At 41.1% G+C, this 23467-nt stretch overlaps 1 protein-coding gene and 1 long non-coding RNA gene across 5 annotated transcripts in view; one reads left to right on the top strand and one right to left on the bottom strand.

The window, feature by feature from the left end:
• The window catches only part of SLC25A21 (solute carrier family 25 member 21), a 291585-nt gene that overhangs the window by 19259 nt on the left and 248859 nt on the right, over positions 1 to 23467 (bottom strand). For all 3 annotated transcript variants that reach the window (XM_082213854.1, XM_082213855.1, XM_082213856.1), the window contains one exon: positions 4054 to 4120. In XM_082213854.1, coding sequence (XP_082069980.1) covers positions 4054 to 4120 — 67 coding nt within the window. The remainder of the gene's footprint in view (positions 1 to 4053; positions 4121 to 23467) is intronic.
• The window catches only part of LOC309527274, a 439252-nt gene that overhangs the window by 370248 nt on the left and 45537 nt on the right, over positions 1 to 23467 (top strand). The window lies entirely within an intron of this gene.

The raw sequence follows: 23467 nt of genomic DNA, 5'->3' as shown, positions 1-23467 counted from the left end.
GTGGCATGGGGAGAGTTTGATGCTTCAATGAATGGGTGAGCGCCTAAGGCCAAAGCAACTTTTCATGTAAGATGACTTAGAATCATAGAACCATAGAGTTGGAAGAGACCACAAGGGCCATCGAGTCCAACCCCCTGCCAAGCAGGGGGGTAGTAGTATACAGATGGGATTTTAAATCTCCTTTAAACATTTCCGAATGGATGAAGCCCAAGCATTATGAAACATGTCACCTTTCACGGCATAGTCCTACTGCAGTATTCAAAAATGTATCTATAAATCACAACATGGTAAGTTAATTCCCTGAATGCAGTATAGGATTCAATGTTAAAAACTGTGCTACAAACACTTGTAAAAAATTAATTTGGACAATAACCCTACAATACGTTTGTACTCGGAAATAAGTCCTATTGAGCGCAGTGGATTGCTTTGAAAGGCTGCAATTCTATACGCAAAGCTCTGGGAGTCGTATGTCTCCTTGAAGTCAACGAGACTTCACTTTGAGTAAACCTACGAAATATTGTACTGTAGAAGTGAGCAACAAAATCAATGCAAAATTAGGTGAAATAAGGACTGCGGCCATGAGTAATTTAAAGCCTAAATGGCAAAATTACAGCACAAGCCTTTGCCTGTCTACTCAGAGGTAAGCGCCATTGAGTTCTATAGGGTTTCCTCCCAGAAAGGTATGTATAGGATTGAAGCCTAAGTATCAAAACAGATTTTCATATTGCACATTCAACTAACAGATCTACCATTTTTTCTATATATTGTCACAACGAACTTTTTCATGGAATTTTAGGTATTCCTTTAATGTTTCTCATACCCTCCATACATGCTACCTAGCAATCTTTTGCACTTAAACTTTGCTTTCAAAATACAATTGCTTCCTAAAGCCATAAACAGAAGAACTAGTTAGTATGTAGCAACTCTGTTTCATATTATGAGGACAGTTTTGAAGCTGAACAATCCTAGGAAACTCTAAATGAAGGACCAAAATGCGCACAACCAAGTGAGCCATTCAGAAAATTCAATAGTTTGCTTCAATGGCTCACTTTTTTTTAAGAGCTCAAAATATCCTTATCATAATAGAGTGAAGCAACTTTTGTTGCTGTTGAACAGTGATTTTTTAATATTTTTTTGCTATGGTAAAAAAAAATTGCTTTCTTCACAAACTTCCAAAGAAAAATAATTGCAAAATATATGTCTTCGTGTATCTAATAACCAGTGCTGTCCATCTGGCAAAGATACATTTAAATCTAAGTTCCACAGAGCAGGGAAAAAACGTCAAAGTACTTACCATATGTCTCAATAACATTAAGGTAAAAATGTCTGGGAAGGAACACATGCAAAATATGTATTTGCCCAACAAGATCATCTGTTAACCATTGTACTGGCACTGTTCATGTCTTTTCTTTAAGTCGAAACTAAATCAGGGCTATAAAGTTTGGCTTTTTATCCTTCAGAATTACCAGCTTTCTTTCAGAAAGGGGGGGGGCAGAGAAAGACAGAAAGAGGCACAGACAGACAGACAAAGGATCTGAACTCTTCAAAGTGAAATTGTCTTTGACACATGGCGTCCAAGTGACATATTACCTTAATTATAATGGCTTTATTTTTACATGCAAATGGATTTACCAAAGGAATAGACAATTATATTTTTCTTCTGAACAGGAACTCGGCCTTGTTTGTTTATCTGAGTGATCTTTTATCAGCGCAGCAGTTTTATAATTCAAGGCAGCCTTTCTCTGTAAGTTTCCCCGAGATGTGGATGGCAGGTATGGAGGCAGCTGTACAAAATTACCACAATACAACTCGAATTATTGTATCAAATTTGGAAGGGATTCCAAGGGCCATCTAGTGTGTGTGCGCGCGCACACACACACACACACATACACAAACATTTGGTGATTCACCCCCACTTCTCTGGGTAACTCTTTCCTAGTAAATTGGGACAAATCTACAATTTCCTTAGAAGTAAGTGCCACCGAATTCAAAGCGACTTTCTTCTGAGGATTGTATCGTTAGTGGTGAAACGAAGCTCATGGGGAAGGTCTCTCAAGCAAGTTGCCCCAATTCAATCTATACTAAAATAAAAATTCCTAATTTGTAGACTCATAATTATGTGAGCATCCAATTATAGATACTGATGGACTTTGTATATATAAATATAGTGTGTGTGGGGGGGAATCTTAGTCTGCAATCATCATGTATTTATCAACAGATGTTTGAATAGTGTGTGTGTGTGTGTGTGTGTATGCATTCACATGCATGCAACCACAAAATCTGCTTCCTTATCTAAATCAAGTACTCCACATTCTTTTCTCTTTTTCAATCTAAGATTAGCAAGCAATCCAGACAATTCTATCTGAAATGCAAGGTTACCAGCAGGCCACTGAATTTCAGATTGCACGGCACAGGAAGTATAAGGAAAGTTTCTCCTTTAAAGAGTGGGTGGACAGAATGTGCTCTATAGTACTCTCTGGACGTCCAACCCAGTATGTGAGGGTAAGCCTGAGGTTTTGCAAAGAAAGAGCATTTGGACACAGTGTGTATTTAAGCTATGTCAACCTTTTGTATTTGCCCTCCCCTATCATCCTTGTTACACGGTGGGGAGGTTCTGTATCCCCAAGGGAAGGCCCAAATTAAAATGGTTCGCATCTGGAAAGAATTCAAAGACAACTTTTATTTTTACTGATGTGTATTCAACAATGGTTTATATGTTATCAAGTTCTCCATTTTCATACATATACTGCTGCCTAATTCTGTGTGCCATTCACTACTCAATAAAAACATTTATAAAGAAAAGAAAAGAAAAGAAAAGAAAAGAAAAGAAAAGAAAAGAAAAGAAAGTAGAGACGGGCTACTACTATTCCATCAATTCAGATATAGTGAGACATGTGTAAAGAGGTCTACACTCAGCTTAATGGAGTTCTAATCTGAAAAACGGACTTCATCTGAAATTCCAGATGGTATAATACTTGCTTAACTCTCCATCTATTTCATGGAGGACCCCAGACATCCATAGGGCCTGCCTTTTAAAATGAATTTATGGGACTAGCAGTTTCACCTGGCCCTACTGTTATATGCCTGTTGGCCACCCACATCAGTTTTCTGAAGCTGAATCCTGGTTGTGAATCTTTCCAGCTCACACATAACGTTTCTCTGACTAGGTGGCAGGTCAAGCCCCTCATTTTTTCATTTTTTTTAATTGTTTGAAGCAGCCAGGATTTTAAGAATTTATTTTGGTGTTTCCGTTATGTTTCGCAAAAAGCTGATTTGAGCACAGAGAAAGCAGGCAACAAATGTTTTACACAAAGAAACAAAGCCCATTTGTGAAAGGCTCTTAATCGCACAGAATTTTCACAGTGCTATTTGGAAACCGGAAAAAAAAACTGAAGCAAAGTGCTTAGCCCGAGGTACTATTTCTGGGTTAGTGGAGTCTGTAACCTGAAGCGTCTGTAACCTGAAGCGTATTTAACCCGAGGTACCACTGTATTCATTTGACCTTCCCCTGGCCACGTGGCCACGGCTTACTGGGAGGTAGAAGGCAAGAGGGCGATGAGGTCATTGCATGCAAATGCACTGGCAGGAAAACTAGATTGGGTCTGCCAATGGTTTGCACCGCACCAGCCTCACCGCTGCCTTCTCTCTTCCCCTCAACATCTTGGTGAGCAGCAGCAATGAGGGCAACAGAAGGTCAGCAGAATACCGCTGCCCTATCACAATCATAATTAATTTGTATGCCACCTTTCCATACTTAAAACCATGCTCAAAGTAGCTTGCAACATGAAAAGATTTGCATAATTACAAACATAACAAAAGTAATAATAAACCATAAATAAAACACATCAAAAAGTGTGCAACCAAACTGAACAATTTCCACATAAATCACAGTAAGATCTAAAAAAATAAAGATACAAACCATTAATATTAATAATAGCAGGAACAAACACACCTAAATAATGCCCCAGCCCCATCAGCTGCTACTGGTGCTATCTCATATGTTACATCTCATATGTTATACAACAATAGTGAATTATATTAGTGGAATAATACCTTTACTGCCCTTTTGGGAGTTTCAGCCAAGATTGGAGGGAGTATACCTTTGTAGAAACCGAACAATCTATTGAAAGAAGAAAAAGAAAAGGTTATTCAGGTATGTACTGTATGAGCATTAGCCAAGTGGCAAACCTGTTTTCTTTTCAGAATAAAACAACTACAGTAATCTCAAGGCAGTCTTAATTATTCAGAACAGCCCTTATTGTCAACAGTGAAGGTCTGTTTTCATACTGATTGTGTAACTACTGCTGCAGTCCTTAAATTACGTATCCTGAGATAATGCCACTGACTTCAGGAGGACAAAACTGAAATGAATCATTTGAGGAACATGGCTCAAATCTGAGTCTAGACCTCTGAAAGAATAAGCAAAAAGTAAACACAAATTCAACACGCAGTGTATATCGATTGGGGCTGGAAGCTATACTATCCAATAATAATCCTACTCAGAGTAGACCCATCAAAATTAAGACATGGTGGTTTCAATGGGTCTACTCTAAGTAAAACTTAGTTGGATACTATCCAGTGGAACTTAGTATTTATTACAATTTATAATTACATTTATAGCCTACCCCTCCTCCCTGACATTGCTGGGATTTGCCCGTTAAAAACAGTGTCCTGGTGGAAATTGCTTAAATGCATGGGAAAATCCAGACATATGGCAACCCATGTTGGAAGTGTAGATTTTGGAGAATTTCCTTTAAAGCAGCTCAACAAGTTTGGCAAACAAAAAGCAAAAGACTTGTGTCCAGATTATCACTTTCTGAAACATGGCAACCCTATATATATATGGTTCTCCCCACCTAAATTTATCGCCACAACAGATTAGATTAGGCTGAGGGTGGGGCTCAAGTCACCCACTGAGCTTCAGGAATGATTGGGGAACTGAATTGTTGTCTTCTAGGTCCTAGTCCCACATTCAAACCGTGCTACTTTTTATGCAGAGAAAAACGTCATTCATTAATTGTTTACTACCTAGGTAGGTAGACTTTCAATAGATAATGTAATCTTTAATGAATGGAAAGTGCTAGTGCATACACACAGATACAACCATTTGGGGGAGAGGGGAATGAAAGGCATATGCTTTCAAGGCTCCTTCAAAATTTAATTCAATTTGCAGGAACAGTTGTGGCTTAATTTCTCAGATTTGTGTATATTTTCCCAATCATAGAATTGTAGACTTGGAAGGGACCCCAAGGGTCATCTAGTCCAGTTGCAGGAATCTCAACTCAAGCACACATGACAGATGGCCATCCAGCCTCTGCTGAAACACCTCCAAGGAAGGAGAGTTCACCACCTCATGAGGTAATAATAAATAAAAATAATAATAAAATAATAAAATAATAATAAATAATAATAATAATAATAATAATAATTTATTTATTATTTATACCCCGCCCATCTGGCTGGGCCTCCCCAGCCACTCTGGGCGGCTTCCATAAAAACCAAAAATACAATAAAATATCACACGTTAAAAACTTCCCTGAACAGGGCTGCCTTAAGATGTCTCCTGAATGTCAGGTAGTTGTTTATCGCTTTGACATCTGCTGGAAGGGCGTTCCACAGGGCGGGCGCCACTACCGAGAAGGCCCTCTGCCTGGTTCCCTGTAGCTTTGCTTCTCGCAATGAGGGAACCGCCAGAAGGCCCTCGGCGCTGGACCTCAGCGTCCGGGCAGAGTGATGGGGGTGGAGACTGTTGCACTGTAGAACAGCTCTTTCTGTCAGAAAGTTCTTCCTGATGTCTAGTCAGAATCTCCTTTCTTGTAACTTGAATCCGTTGCTTCAGGTCCTAGCCTCCAGAGCAGGAGAAAATAAGGTTCCTCCATGTGACAGCCCTTTAGACAGTTGAAGATTGCTGTCATATCTCCTCTCAGTCTCCTCTTTTCCAGGCTAAACATACTGTCACGGTCCAGTTTACGGGCAGTCAAAGTCCTGGCAGAGGACATCAAGACGGGGGGCAAGATGGCGAGGTGGGAGCAGGAACGAGAGCCAGGAGTCCAGAAGCCCAGGGTCTGAGGGTCAGAAAACCAGGGGTCAAGAGGCCAAGGATCCGAGGATCAGGAAGAAAGAAACCAAACGCAGCAAGGCAGGAAGTGTGTCGCTGTGGCAAAGATCCAAAGGGAAATGCTGACCTTATATCCCTTCCCAGCTCTTGCCACCAGGTGCTGTGAGTTACCAATCAGCTTCACCTGTGCAGCGGTGCCTTGCCACTTGAGAACATGCTTAGGAAAGCCCCAGTCCTGCTAAGCCCTACCGGTCACAGGCCTGGCTCCTGCACACACTCCTGACACATACCCAGCTCCTTCAAGCATTCCTCGTGAGGATTAGTTTCCAGACCTTTGATCATCTTGGTTGCCCTCCTCTGCACACGTTCCAGCTTGTCAACATCCTTCTTAAATTGTGGTTCCCAGACACTGGACACAGTATTCCAGGTGTGGCCTGACCAAGGCAGAATAAACCGGGGACTATTATGTCCCTTGATCTGGACACTATACATCTTTTGATGCCGCCTAGAATAGCTTTTGCTTTTTTTGCTGCTGCATCACACTGTTGACTCATGTTAAGCTTGTGGTCTACTAAGCAGAACATATGAATGTGAGCTCTCCCCATCCCCCTTTAATTTGAGTACTCTTATACAATCCTCATGTGGGTCTTTGCCACCATTTTGTATCTGGCATGGCTAGAGGAATTACATGTAGCTTGAATAGATTTTGTTTAAAGGAAGGAGTGAAAGCAGATGGTAAGTGTAAGTGAGCTGGTAAAGGCACAACAGACCCAGCTCATCACCTGCCTTGCTGAAAATCAGATTTCTATTAAATTCTCTCCCTCAAACACCTTGCCTCCAGAAGGTCTGTATGACTTGTCATCAATGGATCGTAGCTTGTGTAAGACACACCGGATCTGTCTTGTCTGCACCTCCAACATCTATGAATTGACTTGGGCCCTGCATTGCAAGGGTTCAACTTGAAGTCTACTTGTGCCCCTCAAGAGACAGACCAAGTCAGTGCATGTGGAGAGAGGGAAAAGAAAATGTGCATTTGATCTAGGAACATAGGAAACAGCAAATAATGGAAAGCACATGAGCTGTGAGCAACGAAAACCAAAAACTGCCCAAGATATAAGCAGGATATCCTGTGATGGGAGTCGTGTCCTTACAGATATTTCTGCAGAAGCAACCTTGCTGGGAGGTAAGCTGGGACAGCTGTTTCAAGCAGTAGATTTTAGGGCTTCAGAAGAGAAATCTTTATTCATAGACATGAGCATGTGTCAGAAGACAACCACACAAAAATACTGTCATATTTTTTTTTTGCACCATCTATTTCATTTTATGTTTTTGTACATAGTGATCATCTGTCAGTTTTTTCCTTGTCTTACGTCCAGGTTGCCACATTTTCTCAGCAGCTTCATAAATGTATCCCGAAAACACACCATGAAAACACACCAGCATTTTATTTCTTTATTTTTAATATGCATACCATATCTTCATTAAAAATATGTATATATACACACACACACACACAATCAAACAAGAAAAACCACATACAAAACCAAAATCGTAGATCACAGGTTATCAGATAACCGTCCCCTTAATAGTCAATGTAATCTTGGTGGCATAGAACAGTTTTAGCAAAAATTAAAAAATGAATACTACTGACCCATGCTGAATCTCTATTGGAAGGGCATTCCATAAGACTGGGCCAATGATACTGAAGGCTCAGTTTTGTGCTGATAAGCCTTGCCAACCTGGGGGAGAACCAATCACTCCTATAGATGATCTCAAGAGATTTTAGTGATCATTTCTCCTCATATATCTCATATATCAAAATCTGTGATTGTTATTTTCATGAATACCTACATTTTATGCAAACTTCCCCTCGGTCTAAGCATTTTTGTATACTTTTTTTGGTTGGAGAACTGCCCCACAAAATTCAGGGATGTGCGAATTTCAAAGGATAGCTGTATTTCACTTTACATTCAGAAAAGTGCAAATTAGGCAGGTCAGTTCACATTAGAAGGGATCAGTTCAAATTAAACTGTGAACTGAATAAATATATCCTCCATCCACAGTTGTATTGGGCCCACAAAATATTACTGATCAAAGTTTCATTATTATTATTATTATTATTATTATTATTATTATTAATCAAAGTTTCATTATGAAGGTTTATGCTGAAATGTTGGTGCGCAGAGTTATAAAAAGAATCTAAGAATGTGACATAGAGGAAGAATTAAATTCACATGAAGGTGTTGTGTATTGTTACGGGATTCATTTTTGTTGATCATTTTTGTTGGGCTTCTCTATTTCTGTTCTCTGGTGCAGCCAATTCAGCTTTCTCCTGTCCTAAGGGTCAGAGGTCTCGCTGGAATGTGACCATGTAGGAGACTTCAGTGAGGAGGGGAGATTCAGAAAAAACTGTGAAGCTTGTCTAAACTCTAGATCTAAACCATTACTTTATGGAAAGCCAGCTCAATATTTACATTTCAACATGGTTTGTTTGTTTTTTAAAAAAAGTGTGTGTGAATTACTTTCCCTCTAATTTGCTCTTCAAGTAACTCGCTAATTTATTTCCAAGTCTGGTTCCCCCGCCTCCCCTTTCTTTTCTTCTTAACTTAGTGGGCTTGGGATGTCATTAAAGTTAGCAGTATCTCTATAATAATAAAGTATTGTATGATATAATAATATATAATATATGCAGCTGCCTCACTCTGTCTAATGGTAGGGCCAGGCCATGCTGAATGCATACAAGTGTCCTGCAGTAGTTATTTTATGGAACCTGACTAAACTAGGCGTGAAGAAAGAAGCAAATGTAAAGGCAAGGGGCAAGTGATTAGTTCTTGGCTCCAGAAGGGAGGAAAGACTTCTTCTCTGCCTGAAAGTAAAAAAGAGACCATCTCTGCCTCTGACGAAAACACACTTCCGATAAATTTATACTTAATAAGAATATAGTGGCTACAGCGTTAGTAGCAATGCCATTCAGGCAATCTCCCCCACAATTATCATCACATGGGGGTGTAAACATGAGGTGTGGCCTCCGATCTCAGCTCTTCCAGTGTGCCAGCACCACCAGTCCCACAGCTCCCTTGGTGTGTTGGGGGCAGAACATCTGCAGTGAGTAGACTACAGTCATACCTCAGGTTACAGATGCTTCAGGTTGTGTTTTTTGGGGTTACGGACCGCCGAAACCCGGAAGTACCGGAATGTGTTACTTCTGGATTTTGGCAGTCACGCATTTCAGAAGCGCCGAATCGCAACCAGTGTGCGCGCAGACGTACTGCTGCAGGTTGTGAATGCTGCGGGTTGCGAACATGCATCCCACACGGATCATGTTCGCAACCCGAGCATCTACTGTACTCTGCTTGTGTTGGGTCCCTGTGTGATTTAGATGCCTAGAAGTTGGGAGTTCTAAATTGTGCAAGGAACCTTTGTGGGTAAAAAGAAGCCTCCCAGTTATCCCTCCAACTCATGGAGGACAACAGAGATGGTGATGAGGGAAGCTACTGCGCCCAAGATATGGATAGGTCTTAAGGTCCCATAACAAATTCTAGGATTCTCCCTTCTATATTCTCCTTCATTTTTGCTATTGTTCAAGGAAGAGGACAGCACCACCAGCGATACAGATAAGTGTTCCGAATTTCAGCATGAAAGAGAAGACAAGAAAGTGTCACCACATCTCTAAACGTTTAACGAAATGGAAAGAGTTAACAGCTGCAGCTTTAACCGAAGCACAGTTAAAATGCATTATTTTGTTTCAGCATTAAGCATCTAAATGAACATCACCATTCAATTGTGTTCTGGGCAGCCACCCAAATTCGTCTTTGCAATAGTTGATTTTGAAACATTACAGTCAATCATATCTTCCCAATTTGTTCTTCTTTAAGGCTTTAGGCACCCTTCTGGTTTCCATTTCTTGTTTGGAAGCCTTGAGTCATCCATTTTGGCAACATGTCCAACCCAAATCAGTTATTTTCTCCAAATTATATTGAAATTGGGATCTTGCTTAGTTTGTTGTTTTCCTCCCCTGTCTCTCACATAATTTTCCCTTTAAGGATCAAATACAAAGCTGATTGAAGGCATGCATATAATATCCTCTTTCTTCAGTTGCTGTCAAATCCAAGCCTGTTACCCACATACTTCTGTAATTGAAACAATGACAGAAAGTACCTTTAGGGCCCTGTTCCCTTGCCCTGCATGAATCAGGGGTTCACTGGATTTAGATGAGTTGCAGAGTTCTGCCAGTGAAGATGCACAGAATGTTTGGTGTGAAATGTACAGTATTACTGATGTTAGAAATACTTTTTCAGTTTGGCAACACTGGATGAGTGCTCTTAAAAATACACCACACAGTGCAAAGTGCATATCTGTGTAAATCATAGGAATGCTCCCACGGATATTTGAATTGTGGCACCTTGATTTAAATTAATTTTCATAAGCTGATGCCAGGGTGCTTGGTGGGGGATGGAGTGGAGCTATTGTTTTTGTATGTTTATTACCGTGTTGCAAATAAGTTCAAAAATTATTCTCTCCCTCCCCCTTTCTCTCCTTCGCTCTCTTTCTCTCTCTCTGATTCCCATACAGTGATGAAATAATAATTTATGATTCATTAAAGGGGGAAACGATCAACCTGAATGCAATTTTGATGATGGATCCAGGTTTACAATGGGTGGAGTTCTGCTCACGGAGATGCTCTGCTGGTGCAAGTGCAGCAGGGTTGTGACATTCACAAATTCTTCCTTTCCCCTGAAAAGTTAATCTACAGGGTTGGGGGACTTTTGAGAACAGCAAGGGAGGGGGTCACAGGGGACAGTAGGGGAACAGGGAGTTGACAAAAAAACCTCCCTTCTCTGCTGGCTCTATTACAGTGGTACCTTGGTTTTTGAACATCTCGGAAGCTGAATGTTTCGGTTTTCGAACACCGAAAACCTGGAAGTAAATGCTTCCGCTTTCGAATGTGCCTCAGAAGCTTCTGCTGAGTGTTTCTCAATTAAATTTGCAGACTGCCCTTTGCACCTTGGTTTTTGAACATTTTGGAAGTTGAACTGTCTTCCAGAATGGATTATGTTCAAAAACCGAGGTACCACTGTATTATTATTATTATTATTACTACAAAACAACAACAAAATAACATTGGTAGGATACCTTTTATTAGAATCAGCTAAAATATTTTCTTATTATGTTGGGTTCACTTCATTAGAAATGGGAAGGTACTGTTGTTGTTTTTATTGGAAAGGTATACCGCTGTTACTTTTGTATTTTATTTTTTTAAATGGAACAGCATAGCTATTACTATTGCTGCCACTAATAACATTATGGACAACGATGATACAATGGTACCTTGGTTTAAGAACAGTCCTGTTTAAGAACAATTCGGTTTACAAACACCACAAAACGGGAATAGTGTCCCGGTTTGAGAACTTTACCTCAGTCTAAGAACGGAATCTGAACAGTGGAAGGGCACTGGTAGCAGGAGGCCTCATTAGGGAAAGTGCGCCTCGGTTTAAGAACGGTTTCAGTTTAAGAACGGACTTCCGGAATGGATTAAGTTAGTAAACCGAGGTACCACTGTAATTTTAAAAGTCCATTATTGCTACCATTATTATAAATTCTTTGTGGGGAGATATTAGGTAGTATATCTAGTTTAACCTTAACAGATCTCAATCTTAAAAACATCCAAATTCAAGGAAAATTGGTGCATCACTGACAGGATATATTATCAAGGAATATAGGCAAGCATCTGTGATGTGTACTTTTAACATCCGCAATATTAGTTCACAGGCTATTCCATAGTTGCGTGTTGAGTCCCACAGTGCCACCCCCCAAAAATAATTCACACTTCACACCTCAATTTTTGTTTAAGGTTTTTGGCATAATTTTGGCCACAACTTTATTCAAATACAAAAAACGTGAGTGGTTGCTTAGGCATTGGTTTGACTATCTGTCCTTGCCCCCCAAGGACAGTGCTGGCCCTTCCGGACACCACCGGAAGCCAGCGTGGGAAACAAGTATTGGGTGAGAAATGAAGCTGGGGCACAGACCCACACCTCTCACCCTCATGTTCCGGTGGGGCTTGCACGGCCCAAGTCCGGCTCCACGGACAAGGACGAAAGAATGGCAAGCCCCTGGATTCCTTTAACGGAATTCCCTCTCACATCATTTGGAGGGGTAGGCACTTACCCCTCCAAGCACCAATTTAACCAATGCCTAACCGCCAACCTTACAAGTTGTGACGATTTGCTACGTAGTAGGCAAAAACCAAATGGCACCAGCCAATCAGCCAAATGGCAAAATTCCTACTAGGCCCCCGCACCAAGGCGGATCCGATGCCAAACGGCCAAGAGGCCGTCCCTTGTTTGTCCCCTATATTTAAAGCCTCTGACCCCTCCTCTGAATTGGCAACAATCAAATTTCCCCAGCAACCCAATTAACCTCTTAAAAGCTGGTAACCCAAATTTGCCTAATCATGGGAGGGTGGCCTGTTCCTCCAACCGCAACACGCGTTCTCTGCTAGGGAGAACACGCTTTAGCAATACATTTCCTATGTTGCTGCATTCAAATGTCTGACCACAGCCTAGATAAACCACACATTATTTACAAGTAAAAAAAACACAAAAAAACCAGTTTGCTGTGGGTTCTTTTTAATACCATTCTGCTCATTACTAGCTGTATGTAGGCCAAGTTGAAGTACATCTCAATTTGCAGATAGTCACTTAGGAAATTTATAAGCAAAGGGATTATAGTGAAAATGAATGTAATCCTTTCTTTTAAAGTATACAAAATACCTCTTCAGAAGTTAATCAAACACAGTTGAACGCATACCTAATGCTAAAAGGTTTGTGTATTGTGCATTGCTGTTTGGTATTCCAGTACTTTCAGCTATAATACTCTGCGTACTTGGCATTCAGCATTGTCAGGCATGGTGCTATTCTACATCAAACTAAGGAATATGTTTGATATCCATTCCATCCTGCACATACTCTCTATATTCTGTTCAAATTTATGAAATATTCATTGAATATTTGATGCCTGTTTCTGATGTCCTGTATTTCCTTTAAATATTTGACCATATCTGATTGCAGACATGCAATAATAGTTACCGTATTTTTTGCACCATAACACTCACTTTTTTCCTCCTAGAAAGTAAGGGGAAATGTCTGTGTGTGTTATGGAGCGAATGCCTGCGGGTGGCGGGGGGATCTGCTGCAGTCGTGAGCAGAGGATCCATGGTTCCCCTTCCTTCCCTCCCCCGTGGTTACAAAGCATGGATCCACATGGATCCTCAGGATTTTTGCATTGGGCTACTCCAAACTCACTGTCAGATCACATGTCTGTGGCCACAGCATGAACCACAAAAATCATATATCCACTATTTCATGTAGAATTTTTTTTTCTCCTCTAAAACTATGTGCGTGTTACGGTCTGGTGCGTGTTATAGAGCGAAAAATACGGTATGTTATGCAATGGCACTAGTATCAAACAGTATCAGACCAATTGGCTTCAAGTAGGTAGCCGTGCTGGTCTGCCGTAGTCAAAATAAATTAAAATAATTCCATAAAAAGATAGTTTAAAAGACTCTTCTTAAAAACCTAAAAGCTCCCTTAAAAGAATCAAGTCTTCAAAAAAGTTGTATGATCTAAGAAAGTCTTTAAAAGAATCGTTCCAAAAGAATTAAAAAATTATAAAGACTCTCCTCCCTGCAAGAGAGGGGAGTGGTTGTGGCCGGGAGCTGGACTCCGCCTCAAGCAGGGGGCGTTTGCCCCCTGCCTTCCACTCACCTGGCTGGCGCCCACGCCCTCGGCCAGGCACCCAACCAGGTGCCTTCAAGGGGGGGGCGTGTACAGCAGCCTAAATTGCTGCGGCGCCAGCCTCCAGCCCTCACTTTTTGTTGTCCCGTCGGGAATTGTGTGGCGCGGTGCGCAGAACTGTATGGCCATTGATAAATCCAGGAAACTCTTAAATCGTGCAATAGCCCATTGGGTGCGCTTTATGTATGGCGAAGTCATCTCTCATGACCGTATCCGGATTGGCGACCAAGCCTTGTACCGCAATGATGGGGTTCATCTTTCAGACCAAGGGAATGACATTTGGTTAACTAGCATCAGCAGCAGCATCAGGGATTGGTTACAGCTGTGAGGGTATTGGCGGCGAGCCCCTTTTGGGCTCGGGTGGCGGTTAGGCATTGGAATAATGTGTTGTGGTGTCGAAGGGCTAGGTGTGGCCATCACCTGTGCCTACAATTTTTGGGTATTCCGTTAAATGAATCCGGCGGTCGTGTATTCTGTCCGATGCCTGCTTGGCGGGAGGCCATGGCACGACCCTCGGTGACATCAGGGGAGAGCCTATAGTAGGATTAGCATCAACAGGCTCCACCTACTGGTGAATAAACCCCCCTTGTTTTTTAGACTCACCCCTCTCCGAGTGGGTGGAGTCAGCTGACGTAATCCAATGCCTAAGCCAATACCTTTTCACTTGCTGTAATCAATAAAGTTGTGGCCTTTTCTTGCCCATTAACCTTATATCACGTGTCCTTGTGTTTCATTCCACTGCGCGGGGTACGGGTCCTCGAACCACAATGTAGCACTTTAGAGACCAACTGAGTAGTTTTAGGTATAAGCTTTCATGTGCATGCACACTTCTTCAGATACACTGAAACAGAAGTCATCAGACCTTATATATAATCAGACCATTTGGCATTAGTATCAGACAGTATTTGTTGGCTGTCATAAAAGAATCTTCTTCTTCTTTGGCGATCACTCATAGCCGAGTAAATTGTCTTCTATAAACACGGTTTTAACAATGAGACTGCCAGTGACTGTGGAGGCCAATTCTGGATTCACACATCCTTCCACAGAGGGGACATTGGTTTCTGGGTGGGAGTTGATCATGGTGAGGGTTTGCCAAGCGTGCCTTCCTCTTAGCACGTTTCTCCCTTTTGTTCTGAGTTTGAGAGTCTTCAAAGCCCGTGACACCTTTGGTAAAGGCTGTTCTCCAATTGGAATGCTTGCAGGCAAGTGTTTCCCAATTGTTAGTATTTGACCGCATGTGATATGCAAGGTTTTCTCCTAGCACCCACCCCAAGGTTTTCTCCTACCACCCACCCTATAAATCTGTTCTGAGGGTAACCCAGCCTTCCAGAGCCTATTTGGCAATAGTGAGGGGCATGCACAGGGTGAGGAGAGGGAAGAAATATTGTTGCATTAGTACTAATCCTTGCACCAGTGCAATAATTTAATTGAATAGTGGCTTTCATATTGAACGTGAGTCAAATCAACGAAGAAATGCCAACTATTTTAAAGGCGAAATTTCACCTTTAAAATTCAAAACTGAATTCTGTATTCAAAAATTCACATTCAATATCAGATAGCGAAATAGGAAAATATGACAGCATGTCTACTGTGCTCCACTGAATGCAAAGAGAAGTTATACTCAAGAGGAGTATACACATTACATAATACTCATGCTATAATATGCCCATTAAAATAGTAACTTTATTACTTATTCCTTTCCTCCTTGGGGCTCAAGGCAGCATGCATGCTTCTTCCCCTCCCAATTTTATCCTCACCTGTGAGGCATATTAGGCTGGGAGACAGTGACCGGCCCATAGTCACCTTGTGAGCTTCCTGGCTGCGTGGGGATTTGAACCCAAGTCTCCCAGATCTTAATATAGCACACTAACCACTACATCACACTGGCTTCCTAAATTCCCAAAATAAAGACACTTAGGGCAGCCCAAGGAGAAGGACACATATACTGTGCAAAAGGAGATCAATCTAAGGCAGTGAGGATGTTAATGAAATATATTTTTAGACTAGTTTGGAAGATTCCAGCTCAGAACTGGCTCAGGAACCACTGGGTTGGCCAACAAACGGATGAATAATCAGCATCAATCTAATTTATTTGGAATGACAGTCATGGCCATATTTACAACATATGGGTCAGATTAAGTAGTAGTTGCGCGCCATCATCATATGTGACTTTGTTATTTTTGCAGAGAAACGAGTCTCCCTTCCACAGTTATTAATCACCCCTCAATCTCTTGCTCAAAACCCTTGCTAATTTTTGGCTGCCTGTTCTGTTCACGACACACCTATAAATAGATTCAGCAAGAGAAGGAAAGATGAGAACACTGTCCTCTCTTCAGCAACAGAAAGCGAAACTGGAAACAATTGCCTGGTGTGTGTGTGTGTGTTTTTTAAAAAAGTGTACAAACTAAATTCAAATCTTATTCCCTCTGGCCTGCAGTACTCTATCTGCATATTTTTTGTAGCCAAGTATGGTGTTTTGGGGTAAAATCTAGAGGGAAGATGGGTCTTATGACCTCAGCTGTGTACTTTGCAGCAAATGCTGAGTATTCATTAGTGGTTCAGAAATCCACATCTTGTACTGAATTTCAGCTTATAGATTTTTTTCTTACTTCCTCAGAAAAGAAAATGGCAGTGGTTGTATTCTGTTGTAATAATACATCGAACAATAGCACTGAGCCCTTGGTTTACTCTTATTGTGAATGCTATGGGTCAACTTTAGGGGACGCGGGTGGCGCTGTGGATTAAACCACAGAGCCTTGGACTTGCCGATCAGAAGGTTGGCGGTTTGAATCGCCGCGACGGGGTGAGCTCCCGTTGCTCGGTCCCTGCTCCTACCAACCTAGCAGTTCGAAAGCACATCAAAGTGCAAGTAGATAAATAGGTACCACTCTGGTGGGAAGGTAAACGGCATTTCTGTGCACTGCTCTGGTTCGCCAGAAGCGGCTTAGTCATGCTGGCCACATAAAGCTGTACGCCGGCTCCCTCGGCCAGTAAAGCGAGATGAGCGCCGCAACCCCAGAGTCGGCCACGACTGGACCTAATGGTCGTGGGTCCCTTTACCTTTACCTTTATGGGTCAACTTCAACATATTAGGTATATCAGCAGGGTTGCCGGTCTCTGGTACATGTGTTTTTAAAATACAGACCTTATTGTCTGGGTTAGGAAGTAGACCCAGGATCTTGGAGGAATCTGACAGATCCGGGGTGGGACCATTGTAAAATCTGGTAGATGAAGTGTGGTGTCAAGGTAAAATCAAGGAGTGTGAGCAGAGCTTGACAGAATCTGGAGCGTATTAGTTTTTCAGCCCTAGGCAACCCATAGTACTGGTTATCTGACAGAACAATGATTAACTGGTTAGACCTGTAAATAGTAACTAGCTAGGAAATGTATTTATTGGTACAATGGTTTCCTATGTTCCTAGCTGATGAGCAGCCAAATATCTATGGTGGGGGTAGATGTGTTAGTTTTGTACCATATGGCTCCCATCACCCCCATTGTTCTCAAGACTTGTTGAGTCTGCCACAGAGTCAGCATGGATGCAATGCTACCTGACTCATGGGTGAACTACATGTTACATGAAAATCATGCATCCAAGTCCTGATGCCAATGCACTAAAATAACCAGGGTATGAAAAACTGAACAAAAATTAGATTTGAAATCAATAGGGTTGAGGCAAAAGATCTCAACATGCTGAAATAGGGGAGGGCACTACCTAGGGAAGGACTGCTACAGAGCGCATTTTGTCCCATACAAAAATTGGAGGATATATTCATTATGGTGTTAATTTCCACTGTCTGTGCCACACAAACACACAAACACCCCACTTGGCTTTTCCCTGTCTTTCTGTTTACAATACAAAACAGTTATAGGCAAGCCAGTAGAAATTTCCCCAAAGCTTATAAACTAGAAAAATATCTCATTATGACTCAGATTGTCAGAACTGAATGAACGTTCAGCAGGCATTCTTAGCTGTCCAAACACTAGGGCAAGAATTATAGAAGCATTCTTTTCTGGCCTTTTGCTAACAGAACTTTCCTTTGCATAACAGGTACATCAGGAAACAGTCACTGGTTAAATATTGCACCACACCTAGGTCTATTCACGCAGAAAAATGTGAGAAAATGCATTTGGAACTTTTGTTATGAGAGAGGATGACAGCAATTTGTTCTTTTCTCTGACGTCACCAAAGACAAACCTTTGCAATTGTATGCTGAGTGTAATGACAACATGACACAGAATTAAGCTATTTAATATCATCACAAAAGAACGGATTAGGAAGGAATCAGTTTCATCGCAGATTGATAGCCTTCGCTGGAAAGAAGTTTTATTTTATTTTCGCATCAGCATATCTCCATACAGTCACTGTGGAGACTTAATTAGTAGAGTACTATTTCCCACCTTACTTTTAAATAAAAAGCCCCAAAGGCAGTAAAGATGACTGTATATATTATTTTATCATTCTGGCTACCTTAATTCAATATACATAGCAATGGAGTTTGCAAACACTTCTGCATTTTCACTTATTGGTGACTGCATTTTAGATTACTTAAAAGTACCAAATTTGCACTTTAAAAAAATAACCTCAATGTCCAAATAAGCTCACTTGTAGGCAAATATAACTGCAGGTGCAAGATGCTGTCTGAGTTGATTTGCACTTCCAAATATACAGGCAGAAAGCATTTACATGTCCCAATTTCCCTTGCTTACAAGGCCACATTGCTTAGAGCTGCTTTTATCTGAATTTTCATTTCTATGGACATATGCTCAAGCTCATGTCATATGGACTAGTTACTAACTAAAATATTCACGACAACCCCCACCCAACACTTCATGCACAGCTTCTGAGTGAAGCAGGACGTTCAAGGACTTTTTCAGCATTATGCTTTTGCTTCATGGAGAGCATTTATATGTCGAGAAAATCATGGAAAGGGCCTAGCTTGTCATAATCCGCATAACAATATGTGCATAGAAACTACATATTCTGCATAATGATGTAGATAATTAATAATGAAATCATATGACAGTTGTTACCTGTGGAAAGGGGGATGAATGCACACTATCTCCATCCCATTAGGTCCTATACATTCAGCATGGATGTTTATCAGTCACAAACTAATAATAATAATAATAATAATAATAATAATAATAATAATAATAATAATTTATACTCTGCCTTCCCCCAGCTGACATATAAAAATGAGAACCATTATAAACATAGGAAAAACAATAATTAAGAAGCAATTAAATATTGGTAGAAGTAAAACTATATACATATATAAAATTTATTAGAACCATGCAAATAACTACAATAAAACAGCATGGCGCCAGCCCTTTCATTAAAAGCACTCACTTCCCAAAAGCATTTGGAACAAATAGCTTTTGCTATTATCCAGCAGGGCTCTTCTTATGTTAAGCATTTTAATATACTATTAGTTATGGTGGTTTTTCTCTCTCCAAATGTCCTGTCGTGGCCACATGCCATTGTTGCCTCCTTTTGAGGTAGGTAAGAAGGAGAGGGAGAGGGAGAGAATCACTGCGGCAGCTAGACTGGGAGTGGCCGCTGAGACCACATAACACCGGTCTTGAAAGACCTACATTGGCTCCCACTATGTTTCCGAGCACAGTTCAAAGTATTGGTGCTGACCTTTAAAGCCCTAAACAGCCTCGGTCCAGTATACCTGAAGGAGTGTCTCCACCCCCATCATATAGCCCAGACACTGAGGTTCAGCGCCAAGAGCCTTCTGGCGGTTCCCTCACTGCGAGAAGCGAAGTTACAGGGAACCAGGCAGAGGGCCTTCTTGGTAGTGGCACCCTCCCTGTGGAATGCCCTCCCATCAGATGTCAAGGAAATAAACAACTATATGACATTTAGAAGACATCTGAAGGCAGCCCTGTTTAGGGAAGTTTTTAATGACTGGTGTTTTAATGTATTTTTAACCTTCTGTTGGAAGCTACCCAGAGTGGCTGGGGAAACCCAGCGAGATGGGCGGGTAGAAATAATATATTATTATTATTATTATTATTATTATTATTATTATTATTATTTGCTCATGACCAGCCAAGGAGCTTCATAGTTGATCAGGAATTTGAAGATCAGTTCCCCAGATCCAGTTGTTGTTTGACTCCAAATCCCATCACTTCCAGATAGCATGGCTAACGGGAGTTGTGCAATCCAACAACATCTGGAGAGCCACAGTTTCCCCACCCTACTCCAGCCAGTGCCTTATCATTTATTTTTACCACTAAAGATTTTTGTTGTGAACTTTCCCAGTCCTTTCCATCAAAAGCCAACCCATCCTGTAATGCAAAGAGGTCCCTTCTGCTGTTTTTTTAATCAGGACTTGTCTGTCTAGATTAGCGGTGACACACACACTACGTAATGTCACAGTCCTTGTAGATTTTATTTTTCAAACACCTTACAATGTGTTCTTTGAACAGCCAACCTGCCTCAGCAAGTTTCATTCCCTTTTTGAAATGTTTTCTTTATCTGTGTTCTTTTGATCAGTCAAAACGTTCCAGCCCTAGCAAAGAAGAGCTGCCATCTTGGCATGCAAGGAAATAATGTCAATTAATCTTAGCTGTGCAGCACCATAGTTATTGTTGTTATCATTCCACATTTCTTCAAAACAGGCCAAATGTCTCCAAAGGCCTTTAGGCTCCTGTCCAAACTTACAATGCAGATGATATAATAAACTAAAATCAACTCACTGTAATTGACTTTTCATTTTGAGCTAGACTAGGGTAGATTAGCATCAGGCTCATGTAATGCACAGTGATTCCACAAGCTGGTTTACAACCATCTGGCTTCATCAGAAGACCCGTCACAAAGCCAACATAAATAGCAGCTCATTGGGCATGACTAAATGATTATCTGCTTTTATACAGAAGACATGCAGAGATACAACACAAACATGATCCTCTGCAGCCAGTATGAGGAGAGATTTTGTAAAAAATAAAAAATAGAAAATGCCTCTCCGTATGTCTGCCAAGAAAATAGACACTTGAGACAAAATTTTCTTCCAAGCCATAAAAGTTTGATTTGCATTCTTGTCCTTGCTTAACAGCTCATGGGAAGGAGTTACTCTATGTCTTCATCCAGGGCCATCCCAATACATTTTGCTGCCTGAGGCAAAAGACAATATTCTGTCTCCTCCACCTCCATTCCATGTACAGAAGCTTACTCGACTGGCTGTCAAATTTTACTTCAGTGCTCACAATGGGATAGCATCCTCCTTTGCACTTGGGGACAGCAGTCTCATTCAGAAGATGCATGACAAGCCTATGGTAACATAGATCTGAGGAGAATACATACATACATACATACATACATACATACATACATACATAATTTTATTAGTATGCTGCCTTTCTATAGTTGAAACCATGCTCAAGGTGGTTTAGAACATGGGGGGGGGGGAATTACAACAGAAAAAAATCATAAACAATAAATAAAATATCAAAAAAATACATAACCAAATGAAACTATTTCCACATAAATTGTAAGATCTAAAATTAAAACAAATCATATTATTATTATTATTATTTATTAATAATATTAATAATAGCAACAACTGCACCCCCAAACAATAGTCCTTAAACAATACCCCAGCTCAATATAATGTCAAGGGTACTCAGGATAATGGCTGAGATGACGCCACTGTTGTTCCACCACCCAGAACTAGCAACCTGAGGAAATTATCTAATTCTGCCTAATGGTAGGGCCGGTGCTCACTTCATCTGTTTTTTTTTTTAATCCTCAGAACAATTCTAGAATATTGGTGCAGAATATTAGGTGCAGAAGAACAGATCAAGACTGATCACCAGACCTTAAAGCAGAGCTTCTATGAATCATGGTTTCCTTTCAAACAAAGGTTTGCTATAGCCTTGACCTAGGTTTTTCACTGAAGTTAAGAGTTGCTTGGAGTCCCTCAGTGTGTTTTTTGTCATGGTTTAGAAATACTTTCATTTTGAGCTATATCTCATATATGTACAGATACAGTGGTACCTCAGGTTACAGACGCTTCAGGTTACAGACTCCGCTAACCCAGAAATAGTGCTTCAGGTTAAGAACTTTGCTTCAGGATGAGAACAGAAATCGTGCTCTGGCGGCGCAGCGGCAGTGGGAGGCCCCATTAGCTAAAGTGGTGCTTCAGGTTAAGAACAGTTTCAGGTTAAGAACAGACCTCCAGAACGAATTAAGTTCTTAACCCGAGGTACCACTGTATGAGTATATTAATATAATGAAAAGAGTAATGATTTCTTTAAAGGACTAAATCATCATAAGTGAAAGGAAACTATTTTTGCTGCTCATGGGCTTCAGTCACCAAATACAGCTACCATACAGCTAGGGTTTGGGTTGTCCTGATACAACAAACAACAACATGGTTTGTATATATCAGAGATGGGGGTCTGCAGCGCTCCAGATGTTGACTCCAACTCTCATGAGCTCCCACCAGCCTGGTCTTTGGGTTGGATAATGGGAATTGGAGTCTAGCAATAGTTGGGAGACCGCAGGTGACCTACCCTGGCTTATAGTCTGTATTTCCATAAAAAAATAATGCTCAAAGTAGCTATTAAAGTAAATAAATTGGTTTTGGGGGGTGTTTGTAACACTCCTTCACAATGTCCCAGTGAAACTGCTGTTCATATTTCCCTGCTACCCCTTCCCTTTCCCAAGCCCCCCCCCCTTGCCTTGGGGAAGTGGGTAGCTGGCAGCAGAGGCAAATCGCAAGGCCAAAGGCATGCCTAACATCTTCTCCCACAGCAGCGTATGGGGATCTGATCCTGTGTAATGGGAACTCCACCACAAGGGAATTTCCCCCTTGGATAAGAAGGACTGGCAAGGAGTGTCAAAAAAAAGGGGGTGGGCTAGAAGCCCCAGTTCAAGTAAAAGCCAGCTTGTGGGGAAGCTGTGTTCAATCTCCAACATATCCAGGTAGGACTGGGAGAGACACCAACGGAGAGACGTTGGAAATCCACTGCCAGTCAGTGTAGATGGACTAATGGTCTGGCAAAGTATAAGGCAGCTTCCTATGTCCCTATGCCACTGATCATTTGCAATATCTTTGTATACAACTTCTGCCCCCACCTTCAAGCTTATATAAATTGGGCCCCTTCCTCTTTTCTGTCAGTCACCCTACACAAGCAGCAGCAGAAACAAATTAACCTCTAAGAAATGCATGCTGGAAAGAGGCTATAGGAAACTAAACTTACGTGAAGGATTTAATTTTCTAGCAACGTTTGATTAACACACATTTTTTTTAAGAAGTAATTTAGCCTCCAGGTAGATGATCTTTATTCTATTATGCTGTTTAATGAAATGGCATTACATTACAGCAAATCAGACACCTAAGTTCTGCCTAGAATTCCTGAGCAATGCTGATTTTCAGTATTTCATTCATTCATTCAATTATATTTTTTATCCTTCCTTTCTTCTGAGGACCTCAGGGCAGTGCACCTGGTCTCTCCTGCCCTGCCCCATTTTACCCTCATTATAACATCATTAAGGTAGGTTATATAATAACTGGTCCAAGATTACCCAGTGAGCAATGTCACTGACAGGGATTTGATCCTCAGTCTGGCGCTGTGGGTTAAACCACAGAGCCTAGGACTT

This window comes from Podarcis vaucheri (genome assembly GCF_965113315.1).
Source record: "Podarcis vaucheri genome assembly, chromosome: 1".
NCBI classification, from domain to species: Eukaryota; Metazoa; Chordata; class Lepidosauria; order Squamata; family Lacertidae; genus Podarcis; species Podarcis vaucheri.
The sequence above is the reverse complement of the archived record's forward strand: the minus strand, read 5'-3'. Positions and strand labels throughout refer to the sequence as shown.